Raw genomic sequence first — 13,017 nt, 5'->3', positions numbered from 1 at the left:
AGAAATGGACAAATTCTTAGAAAAGCACAACCTTCTGAGACTGCACCAGGAAGAAATAGAAAATATATACAGACCAATCACAAGCACTGAAATTGAAACTGTGATTCAAAATCTTCCAACAAACAAAAGCCCAGGACCAGATGACTTCACAGGTGAATTCTATCAAACATTTAGAGAAGAGCTAACACCTATGCTTCTCAAAGTCTTCCAAAACATAGCAGAGGGAGGAACACTCCCAAACTCATTCTACAAGGCCACCATCAACCTGATACCAAAACCAGACAAAGATGTCACAAAGAAAGAAAATTACAGGCCAATACCACCGATGAATATAGATGCAAAAATCCTCAACAAAATGCTAGCAAACAGAATCCAACAGCACATTAAAAGGATCATATTCCACGTTCATGTGGGGTTTATCCCAGGAATGCAAGGATTCTTCAATATATGCAAATCAATTAATGTGATACATCATATTAACAAACTGAAGGAGAAACACCATATGATCATCTCAATAGATGCAGAAAAGCTTTCGATAAAATTCAACATCCATTTATGATAAAAACCCTCCAGAAAAGTAGGCATACAGGGAACTTACCTCAACACATATGACAAACCCACAGCCAACATCATTCTCAATGGTGAAAAACTGAAACCATTTCCTCTAAGATCAGGAACAAGACAAGATTGCCCACTCTCACCATTATTATTCTACAGAGTTTTGGAAGTTTTAGCCACAACTATCAGAGAAGAAAAAGAAATAAAAGGAATCCACATCGGAAAAGAGAAGTAAAGCTGTCACTGTGTGCAGATGACATACTATACATAGAGAATCCTAAAGATGCTACCAGAAAACCACTAGAGCTAATCAATGAATTTGGTAAAGTAGCAGGATACAAAATTAATGCACAGAAATCTCTTGCATTCCTATACACTAATGATGAAAAATCTGAGAGAGAAATTAAGGAAACACTCCCATTTACCATTGCAACAAAAAGAATAAAACACCTAGGAATAAACCTACCCACGGAGACAAAAGACCTGTATGCAGAAAACTATGACACTGATGAAAGAAATTAAAGATGATACAAACAGATGGAGAGATACACCACGTTCTTGGATTGGAAGAATCAACATTGTCAAAATGACCATACTACCGAAAGCAATCTATGGATTCAGTGCAATCCCTATCAAACTACCAATGGCATTTTTCACAGAACTAGAACAAAAAATTTCACAATTTGTATGGAAACACAAAAGACCTCAAATAGCCAAAGCAATCTTGAGAAAAGAAAAACAGAGCTGGAGGAATCAGGCTCCCGGACATCAGACTATCCTACGAAGCTACAGTAATCAAGACAGTATGGTACTGGCATGAAAACAGAAATATAGATCAATGGAACAGGATAGAAAGCCCAGCGATAAACCCATGCACATATGGTCACCTTATCTTTGATAAAGGAGGCAAGAATATACAATGGAGAAAAGACAGCCTCTTCAATAAGTGGTGCTGGGAAAACTGGACAGCTAGCTACATGTAAAAGTATGAAATTAGAACACTCCCTAACACCATACACAAAAATAAACTCAAAATAGATTAAAGACCTAAATTTAAGGCCAGACACTATAAAACTCTTAGAGGAAAACATAGGCAGAAGTATCTATGATATACATCACAGTAAGATCCTTTTTGACCCACCATCTGGAGTAATGGAAATAAAAACAAAAATAAACAAATGGGACCTAATGAAACTTCAAAGCTTTTGCACAGTAAAGGAAACCATAAACAAGACAAAAAGACAACCCTCAGAATGGGAGAAAATACTTGCAAATGAAGCAACTGACAAAGGATTAATCTCCAAAATTTACAAGCAGCTCATGCAGCTCAATATCAAAAAAACAAACAACCCAATCCAAAAATGGGCAGAAGACCTAAATAGACATTTCTCCAAAGATATACAGGTTGCCAACAAACACATGAAAGGATGCTCAACATCACTAACCATTAGAGAAATGCAAATCAAAACTACAATGAGGTATCACCTCACACCAGTCAGAATGGCCATCATCAAAAAATCTACAAACAATAAATGCTGGGGAGGGTGTGGAGAAAAGGGAACCCTCTTGCACTGTTGGTGGGAATGTAAATTGATACAGCCACTATGGAGAACAGTATGGAGGTTCCTTAAAAAACTAAAAATAGAGTTACCATACGACCCTGCAATCCCACTACTGGGCATATACCCTAAGAAAACCGTAATTCAAAAAGAGTCATGTACCACAATGTTCACTGCAGCTCTATTTACAATAGTCAGCATGGAAGCACCCTAAGTGTCCATCGACAGATGAATGGATAAAGAAGATGTGGCACATATATACAATGGAATATTACTCAGCCATAAAAAGAAACGAAATTGAGTTATTTGTAGTGAGGTGGATGGACCTACAGTCTGTCATACAGAGTGAAGTAAGTCAGAAAGAGAAAAACAAATACCATACGCTACCACATATATATATGGAATCTAAAGAAAAAACAAAAAACTGTTATGAAGAACATAGGGGCAGGAGAGGAATAAAGATGCAGACGTAGAGAATGGACTTGAGGACACAGGGATGGGGAAGGGTAAGCTGGGACGAAGTAACAGACTTATATATGGACATATATATACTACCAAATGTAAAACAGATAGCTAGTGGGAAGCAGCCGCATAGCACAGGGAGATCAGCTCAGTGCTTTGTGACCACCTGGGGTGGGGAGGGAGACACAAGAGGTAGGAGATATGTGGATATATGTATACCTGATTCACTTTGTTATAAAGCAGAAATTAACACATCATTGTAAAGCAATTATACTCCAATAAAGATGTTAAAAAAAAAAGTAGAATATATTTGCAGAGGTAAAGAAATGCCTGCTTAGTAGTTCCCACTCTGATCACAACACAGGGGACACTTGGTTGGCCCCAACTAAATCCTTCACTAGTGTTCATAAATGGGGATTTTCTTTACAATCTGATCTCAATTTTATTACGCTACCTCCGGTGCTGAAACATTTCATTTTCTTTCTTCATGTTCAGTATTATGTTTTATACCTAAACTCTGCTAAAGAAGACATATGGCTTCCACTTTAAAATTCACTGCATATTCTACAATTATACTACATAAATATCAAAACACTTCAAAAGTAAAATGTTCATACCTTTGGACTGGATTTTTTCACAATTTGGAGAAATTATAACACATTTGATCTTGTTTAATTTCATATGTTTCGTAACCTCTCTTAGACCCATGACCAGCCGTCTCCTCGCTTTTGCTCTTACAGGATCCTTTTGGTAGATGCGTTCCTGGAAGCTGACAAGCTCTTGAAGAAGAAGAGTCACACATTCATCAATCTCTTTACAAAGAACCTGATTACAGTACCTGTAAAGGAAACCAAAAGTAGGTAATTATAAAATTATTTTAGGAAAAAAATACATCGAGTAACAGGTTTTCATTAAAAAATCAAGTCTTCAAAAATCTCCTAAATCCTTCAGTCAATTAGAAAAACAGAAGAGTTTTCCTGAATTACAACAGATCGGCTTTTATGCAAAGGACAGATTAACCTTGGGGAAGTACTAATCAAACACCCGATTATTAAATTCCTAAGGATATAAATCAAATGTTAACCTGTTATTAGATAAACAGGTATAATGTTTTTGGTAAGGAGATCATGTATAAAGTTATTTCATTCCAATGAAAACTAAAGATGCTTCTAATAAGAAACAAATTAATTTCATAAAAGCTAACTGAATGCCCTAATACCAACCATTCATCCTCCATGCTTGGATAAATCACAGTCTCCGGCACTGGCTTCCTCAACCATAAAAATAAGGAGTTACAGATGACAGCCTCAATGGTCCCCCTACCTCTGAAAATCTATGGTTACAAAGGATGAATTCAGTAGTTAAATTGAAGCCAAAACCGAAGAGGTCTTGAGGTAAAAGTTACATGGCTTTATATCAGGCAAAGCAACTGAATGAGGCTCTTTGTGAGATCATATATGGCTATAATGTAAAAAACAGAAAGCAAGTAGTGTGAGGCCACCATAGTACTTAATTTCAAGGATAAGGAAGTCATTCTAGTTTGAGTAAGCTCCTTACATATTCCACTTTGCTAGTTTTCATCCATAATCTATCTCTACCATAAGCAGGTACTTAACAAGGAAAATTGGTAAAATTTCTAATCTAGGAATGCCGGGCCAGCAAATTACCACTTCTAAATTACGGATACATTATATGGTGGGAAAATCTAGGCCTGCCTTTCTTTAGTGAAAAAAAATGTTCTGCTTTGGAAATTTTTTTAATGTTTATGTGAAAAGTGTTTAAATAAATGCAAGTATGACATTACTTCAGAACAGAAGATATAACTGGACAGACTGAGGAAAGGTTATCATAAAGTACACAAAATTAAAGAATGCAACTGAAGAATACAACATCAAAAATGCAATTTTCTTCACTCTGCTTTTCTTCCAAGCTGTTTATTTCACACATGTGTAAGATTTTATTCTCCAAGTATTTCCTTTGTCACACATCTGTGATATTTAATTAACTTCCCAAACCTAGGCGATAAGTATTTGCTCAAAAACAATAATATAAAGGAACAGAACAAACCAATGTGGTTTGGATTCACACACATTTTACTTTCACCCTGGGATTCTTTCATAGGTAAACTTAAGTTCAAAGGTAAAATTAATTTATCTACACAAATGTTTACATTCTAAAATCCTTCACAGCAATAACTGTCAGTTCAAGGTTATTCACAGATGGGCATTTTCAAACTCAGAAATATATGCTTAACAACAAATAGGTTTATGTAACAGGTTCACTACATGTAGGAGGATCTTAGAAACTTGTTATTAATTGGTTAGAGAGGTTTTTTGTTTGTTTGTTTGTTTGCTTTCGCGGTACGCGGGCCTCTCACTGTTGTGGCCTCTCCCATTGCGGAGCACAGGCTCCGGATGCGCAGGCTCAGTGGCCATGGCTCATGGGCCCAGCCGCTCCGCGGCATGTGGGATCTTCCCGGACTGGGGCACGAACCCGTGTCCCCTGCATCGGCAGGCGGACTCTCAACGACTGCGCCACCAGGGAAGCCCGAGAGGTTTTTTTTTTGAAGGGCCAATAATGTAAACAAAAAAGCAAAAGCATTTGGAGAGGAAAAATGTCACAGTATGACATTTTATATAATACATAAGCTGTAAGAGGCCAAATTTCATGGGTATAAACACTAGCTGATATAAAAAGAATGTATTTACTGTCAAATCACTTTTACATGAACACTGACAGCTGACGGATGGCAAATACTTTCCATATAATAAAACCCGTTGTTAAACAAAATCTGAAAGAACTTAAAGATCTTTGGTATTCTATCTGTTCAACCCACCAAGAAAGAATGATAATATTATATTCAGAACTACAGTCAAGATACCTAAGCTATTCAACCTCAATAATGAGACTAAAACTTACTCTCTAAATCTTTTGCTGTGGATTTTGGTTATTGTCGAAGATGCCATTGGACTGCCTATCCCAGAACTAGCCGGAGAGCCTTGTGACACAGGTGTCATACAGTACGGAGAGTTCTGACTTGCTGGAGAGAGGGATGCATCACTGGGCATGCTCAGTCCAGCATCTGTGGAGACGTGGGGTGAGGGGAAAGAATTTAGAAATTCTGAATGCTGAAAAGCTCTATACTGATCAACATAATTTAGAATGGCAGTTACCTTTTGTTATCACTTCCAAATTCTCCAGAAGCTACCAAGTTGGGCATTGTTTGTATCACAAACATTTCATATACTACAAAAATCAAATTTTCCTATTATGTCTTAAAATATACTCTGAAAAACATCAAGCATAGCCTACAAGTCTCCACAGAAGAGATGCAAGAAGGCCAAGTTATCTAAAACATGTATTCCCAGGAGATCTAAATCGAAGAAGAAAAGACGTATCCACTTCTACACTCTTTCCAGATCATATTACCCATCTCCTTCATCTCTATTTTTCCACCTATTTCTTAGAAATAAATTTTTTAACTGTCTAAAAATTCCCATTGCTGCTGGCAATGATGAATTCTACCTCATTCTTTCTCTCCACACCACTCCCAATTCTCCAGGCACCACCCCAGTCAGTTTCTCTTTCATTTGGTCTTTGCTCCTGTGCTCAGGCAGCCATGTTTGCAGATGCCACCTCTTGACTCAACTGCCACCTTTAGTTACTGCTTCTTTTCTAAACAGCTCTAAAACTCAGGAAATGAGTTAGTATTTGTCCAGTCCATTAATCTGCAAAGTTACACATATATCTTATCTCTCTACTGGATTGTAAACTTTCTGTAACAGGGCCAGTCCACTATATATCTTTATGACATTTCCTGACCTTCCCATCCCTACCCCACTTACTAAAGTACATATGATGGATGTTCAACACACACTTGTTGAAGGAATGCATAAACAGATACACCTAAATACAAAGGCAATGATACTTAACTGAGAGTAAAGGGGAACCCTAACCAAACATATTGGAACAATTCTTAGAAGAAGTAAACTTATTTTTCTAAACACAAGGGAACACTGCTACTAAATCTATGTGTAAATCAGATTTAAATGTTTTGCCAAAAGTTGAAGAATAAATACTAGTAGAAATAGGGACCTAGTCAGGTTTCTCTTAAAATCTTTCTTCCACAGTAGTATAAATTTTAGAAGGCATCTGCAGTTTTGCTGAGGTCCCAACTGGAATCATGTGCTGGCTACCCACTGTATGGGACTGAATCTTATTGACCAACTGGACTCTGCACTACAGCAAGCTTTGCAATTCTCTACTCATTGTGGCATATGTATTATATCCACAAAAGCAAGGAAGAAAATCAACAAAAGCAATTCAATAAAATATACAGGTGACCCTTGTACAACATGGGGATTTAAACTGCATGTAATTTATAGTCCGCCCTTTGTATCATAGTTCCTCCACCGTCTGTGGATTCAACCAATCATGTCTGAGTAGTGCTGCAGTATTTACTATTGAAAAACATCTGTGTACAAGTGTACCTGTGCAGTTCAAACCTGCATTGTTCAAGGGTCAACTGTAGTCCTGCAAAGAAAGCCAGTTGTGTTCTAGATATAAAAGAAGGCAAGATGAAAGGAACTGTGACAGTTACAGAGGATGCATTAGTAAGATCATAATTATGAGGGTTTACAACAAATTCAGGATTTAAGCTTCAAAAATGCCATAGACCTACTATGTAACACCTGCCTCCCCACCCTTTAAATCTCCCTACAGAAGCATCTTCAAAAGAAACCACTCTCAAAAATTAAAAAATTTAGATAAAATATGGAGCATATTTAGGAGAATAACTAGTGATATGCTGTTACCTACTAATTAAAATACTTTGGACCATTTTATAAGAAGAAGGGGGAAAGAGGTGATCTTACCTTCTTGGGAAACAATCTCCTGTGGCAAATCATCAATAAAATCTAAGTGCATTTCTATTGGTTCCTCAGATCCCAAAAGATTGTGGTCCACAGTTAAACGGCCCTTCTTTTCCTCTCTTTCTTTCAAAATAACCTAAAAGTCATTACCAGTCTTTAATTACTAATTACTCTTTAAGTATGTACTGAATGATTAAAATGGTCACTATTACACAGGAATAGTAGTGTTCACTTAAAAAATGGATGTAAGGATTTTGGTTGGCTATGTAGAAACTGACTGGCAAAAAGGTAAATGTAACTTTAGGCACTGTAGTTGAAGGAAGTACTATATCCAAAATAAAGGAAGGCAATATAATACTACAGCTATCAAACCACATCTGCTTCATTCTTTAAATCCTAGTAGACAAACTAGGGTTTCCCCCAAAATGGATAAAATAAAACCTTTGGAAACCAGGTCACATAGTTACGTTAGATTTATTTGGTCACAGATCATCTCATTCGCTCCTCCTAATAACAGTACTGAGTTAAACAGAGCAGATATTATACCCAACTTATAGATAAAGAAGATGAGGATAAGAAAGGTTTGCTAAAACTACACAATAAGTACTGAAGTTAGTACTAGAATCCCAGGCTTCTGATACCTAGGGTCTAAAGTTTTTGGATACCTAAATGTTTAACTTTTTTTTTTTTTAACTTATAGACAGAACTCATTCCCCAGGGCCTTGGTCAACACAGAAAGATAGTCATGATGCTGAGATCCCCAACCTTAAATTAACTAGTCATCATAAAGATGCACGTCTAAGAATTTTTCACAATAATCAGTTGGCCAAAACACCACAACTACTTTTGCAAAACGATTTAAACCCTTTTTTATACTGTAAAATAAATATCCCCAGGGTTTGTTTTACCTTTTTAAGTGCTGTGGGCCGTTTTAGTTTTGCAATTTCCTTTTCTTTTCCTTTTTTTGCTTTAGAGGAAGTAATGTCCAAAGAATTAAAGGATGTCAAACAGGGCTGACCTTTGGTTAAGGGTTTTCTGTTAGTAGAGTCTTTAGTGTGAAAAGAAGCTGCAGTGACCACTAAAAACAAACAAGAACATTAGTTTTACTATTATGGCCAACTCCACATATTTTCAAAATTTCTAATAATAAACCTATAAGAACAACAACATCCTCTTCTTGTGGAAAACAGACATCATAATAGCAGGAGCAGTATATGGCCGTGCAGTATCCCTCAGATACAGTTCCAAAGAACCATTCTACCTCTGAAATTTCAAAACTCTGTACCTCTCCTTATTCCTAATGAATCTAACAATGACCCTTACATAAGGTAATTAGTCTATCACTCCTCTCCTCATTTCAGCCTGTCAGTAAAGAATGATGATTTTCCCCTCTCAGCTGTACTCTCAGTACTATTCAGCAATTCTTTTATGCCTGATTGATTGTTACCCTCATTCTCCCATGGATACCACCCATCCTTCAGCAGACCTAGCCTCTAATCTCAGTTCTCTCACTCTAGCAGAAAAGCTTTCCTGCTACTTCCCTGAGAAGATGCTTTCCAATATAAACTTCTAAGCCACCTGAGAGGAGGCAGCAGGCATCCTTACTCCCACCGAAGGCTTACCAACCACCTCTTCTCATAATCCCATCTCAGGATTAATTTCTCAAGGATTTTGCTCTATTGCTTTCTCCTTGCATCTTTCAACTTCCTCCTTGACTTGACCCCTGACTCTTTTCCCTAACTCCCCAAAAGAAGTTAAAAATCTCCTCTATATAAAAGGAAGAAAAAACAGGCAAACTAACAAAACCTCTCCCCTGACTGGCTTCTAAGATACCATCACTCCCCTTTCTTCCTCATTACTTCCCAAATCATTATAATCTGGCCTCCGCCCTACCCACTCTCTTGAAACTGCTATTGCCAAGATCACATAAAACCTTGCAACTGCCAAATCTAACTCTGATTCTTTGCTCTATTCTAGAGCAAAGCAGCATTTGTTACCAAAGACCACATCCTCTTCCTCAAAATTCTATCCTCACCTTTTGTGACATTACGTTCTATTTTTCTCACTCTTTCTCAAACCTGTTTTTCTGGTTCTTCTTCCTTCTGTCTTTTAACCCTGAGCATTCTACAGGGGTTTATCCCTGAACATCTTTTTTCTGATTTTTCTTTCCCCTGACAATCTTATATATTTCCACAGCTACAACAATCATCTCTATCTGAAATTCACTGACTTCTAACCTGAACTGCACATACATAACTATAAGTTAAATAGGAACCACCAGGATCTCCCTAACCAGCATTTCAAATACAACAGGGCCAGAGTCTGTCCTTCCCAAGAAAATTCTTCTTCCGTGATCTTTATCCTGTTTGGTATCATCATATACCTAACCTAACCCCCACCACAGTCCTCCAAGTCAGAGGGTTTGGAGTCATCTTTGATCTGTTTCCACATTCCATCAGTTAAAAGCCCCTACTAATTCCTTAAAATCCTTTTACATCTTTGCCATAGTCCCGTCCTTCTTTTGGACTTCCCAAGAAAGCTGATTTCTTTGTAATCAACACTTCCCAATTTAAACACTGGTGATAGATTAGAGGTTAATCTCACTTCCATCTGTCAAGAATCTTACTCCCCCTTTAAAGGCCAGTCCAAATGCTATCATGTATGAAAGCATTTGTAACATACATCCCTGTTGACATAAATCACTCTTTCTTCTATAAGTTCATAAAACTTTGCTGGTATCTTTCCTAAGGCACTGCTTTTTATTAGTTATGTCGGTACGTCTTTCTCTCAGACTAGATTATAAACTCCTTGACCACAGGTATATCTTAATCATATCTGTAATTCCACAGTTCTTGACACTACACTTTGCATGTAGATACTTACATTTGTATATATTAATGTGCTAAACAAATCAAAGTTGTAATAATAAGCCACTTAAAGTTATCACAGGCTAACAATCTCTTTCCCAAAATAACTGGCTAACCTTTATTCAATGATTATAACCCAGACGCTCTTCTAAGCACTTTACATGTATCACCTCATTCAATCCTCAAAACAATCCAGAAGCAGGTACTGTATTATCTCCATTTTAATGTAAGGAAACTGAAGCACAGGAAGATTAAATAACTCGCCAAGGAAAAACATGGAAGAACAGGATTCAAGACGCAGCTCAACTCCAAAGCCCCTGCATGCAGCCAGGAGACCACACTGCCTCTGGAACACTGCTAACTCTCAGTTCCATTCCCTAGAGTCCTTTACTCTTAGTGAGATTTTACTGCCACTTCCCTCATCTCAACAGCATGCAACGCTGAAGCTTAGTATACACTCAATATTATTTTTACTAACAGTTACTCAAAGCTAAGGTTCATACTGGATGGTAACTAGCTATAGGTTTAAACATTTTGCACACACGATTAAAGTTATAAACTGTTACTTATATTTTTGTTTAAAAACAGTAGACCCTTTACATAGGAACAGAGGAAAGAGAAAATTCCATTCTTCCTCTCAACATCAGTGCTTTTTGTTGGTGCCTTTCCCTTTATCTTATTCCTCATCCTCTAAACATAAAGACTATGAAAAGAAATGAAGGAGCATGTCAAAGGTGCTGAGCTGTAACTTTGATGAGGTTTGTTAAAATATAAATTACTGTTTCAGCAGAAAGCCAGCTCATTTTCTCTCTCCCTCCCTCCCCTCCTCGCCCTCCCTCCCCCCACTTCTCTCCCTCTCTCTCCCTCCCTGTCTCCCTTTTTCTCTCTCTCTCTCTCACACATACACACAAAATTTGATTAAAACTCCTATGTTTCCCATTTGGTTTTAAATTGGATAATTAACAGTTATAGAGCCAAATTACTTGTGATTCTTATTGATACCTTTGAAGAAGAGAAAAATTTGGTTGGTTCATAACATATACCAACCGACATTTGAACAGAGACCTGGAGGGCCTGATGGAACAAACTATACTGATGCCTGAGGGAAGAGAGTTCCAGGTAAAGGAAAGAGCAAGCACAAGGACACTGAGCTTGGAGCATGTTGGATGTGCCTGTGGAACAGCAAGGGGGCTAACGTGGCTAGAGCAGTGAGTGCCGGGGAGAATGGTGATGAGGGCAAAAAGGTAACAGGATCAGCTAAGATATGACTTAGGAACCTGGCTTCGCTCCAAGTGAGATGACGAGCTACTAGAGGATTTTGAACTTATATTTGAAAAAGAGCGCTCCTTTTAAGATAGACTGGGGGTTGGGGGAAGGAAAGGCAGGTAATAGTTAGGAGGCTACTAGTGGCAGGGGAGAAGCTGCTGAGTAATCAGACTCTGGATTTTTGTAGGTATATATAATTTAGATTAACAATTTTCAAAATACATTACCAAAGCCAAATAGCAAATTGCTAGGATTAATGATATCACCTGTATATGACAGAGGTCTGGTATTAGTAATTTGCCGTGCTTTCATGGCTTGTTGTTGTTTTTCCAGAGCTGCTAACATGTCCCCCAAATCTAGTTGTACAGGTGTTTTATTCTTTTTCCCAGCTGCCTTTGATAAAGCTTCCTGCAAGGTAAACATGAAAACATTTATTTTTCATTTTAGTATGAAAATGTGACAATTTAAGATAATTATATTTGTCACTCTTCCATCCACCCCCCAAAACCTACCAAATAAACTATCATATTTGTTCATAAAAATGAATACATACCTGTAGTTTTTTTTGCTCCATACTTATTTCTGAATATTCTTGAGCTGTGGCAAGGGCTGCTGCTAAAGCTTTCTTCTTTTGACTCTTTGCACGTTTAGGAACTGAGGTTGTAATGGGAATTGGTGTCTGAACTATATTGATTGGTGAGTTCTCAGGTAAATCATCCAACTATGATAACCAGAGAAAAACATTCGTTAGTGATTCCATAAAAGTCTAATCATGGGCTCCCCTGGTGGCGCAGTGGTTCAGAGTCCGCCTGCTGATGCAGGGGACGCGGGTTCGTGCCCCGGTCCGGGAGGATCCCACATGCCGCGGAGCGGCTGGGTCCGTGAGCCGTGGCCGCGGAGCCTGCGCGTCCGGAGCCTGTGCTCCGCAACGGGAGAGGCCACAACAGTGAGAGGCCCGCGTACCGGGAAAAAAAAAAAAAGTCTAATCATAAGGAAAGACAATCTAGAATGTGAGATGTTCTACAGTATAACTGGACTAGACTCTTCAGAAGATTCAATTACATAAAGAACAGAGTGAGATGGTGGGATCATTCTAGACTGGGAGACTGGAAAATAATAGAGACAAAACAGCAAAATGCAATAGGTGATAACTGTCTGGATCCTGGACTGAAAACAAAATAACTCCAAGGTAAAGTTTTGCAACAACTGGGGAAATTTTAGCATGGACTATATGGTTTATGATGTCATTTAATTAATGGTATTTCCTTGTCTGTAATGGAACTATGGATTTCAAAGGACAGTGTCTCTGTTCTGGCTATGCTGAGAAGAAATACTAAAGATCAGTACTAAATACAGTGCTTCTTCTATACCATGCTGCCCTACAAGTCTTTATACTTAGCTGTAATATTTCTTTTCAACATTGCCATAGCTCAA

At 37.9% G+C, this 13,017-nt stretch overlaps 1 protein-coding gene across 1 annotated transcript in view; it reads right to left on the bottom strand.

The window, feature by feature from the left end:
* Positions 1 to 13,017, bottom strand: part of SECISBP2L (SECIS binding protein 2 like) — a gene marked incomplete at both ends in the record, with an annotated part of 60,273 nt that overhangs the window by 21,833 nt on the left and 25,423 nt on the right. Inside the window, 6 exons of the mRNA XM_079698878.1 lie at positions 3,197 to 3,417; positions 5,499 to 5,661; positions 7,454 to 7,586; positions 8,359 to 8,528; positions 11,850 to 11,991; positions 12,137 to 12,304. Of these exons, the coding sequence (XP_079555004.1) occupies positions 3,197 to 3,417; positions 5,499 to 5,661; positions 7,454 to 7,586; positions 8,359 to 8,528; positions 11,850 to 11,991; positions 12,137 to 12,304 (997 nt within the window). The remainder of the gene's footprint in view (positions 1 to 3,196; positions 3,418 to 5,498; positions 5,662 to 7,453; positions 7,587 to 8,358; positions 8,529 to 11,849; positions 11,992 to 12,136; positions 12,305 to 13,017) is intronic.

This window comes from Hyperoodon ampullatus, assembly GCF_949752795.1.
Source record: "Hyperoodon ampullatus genome assembly, chromosome: 3".
Classification (NCBI taxonomy): domain Eukaryota; kingdom Metazoa; phylum Chordata; class Mammalia; order Artiodactyla; family Ziphiidae; genus Hyperoodon; species Hyperoodon ampullatus.
This window is presented reverse-complemented; position numbering and strand designations above follow the sequence as displayed.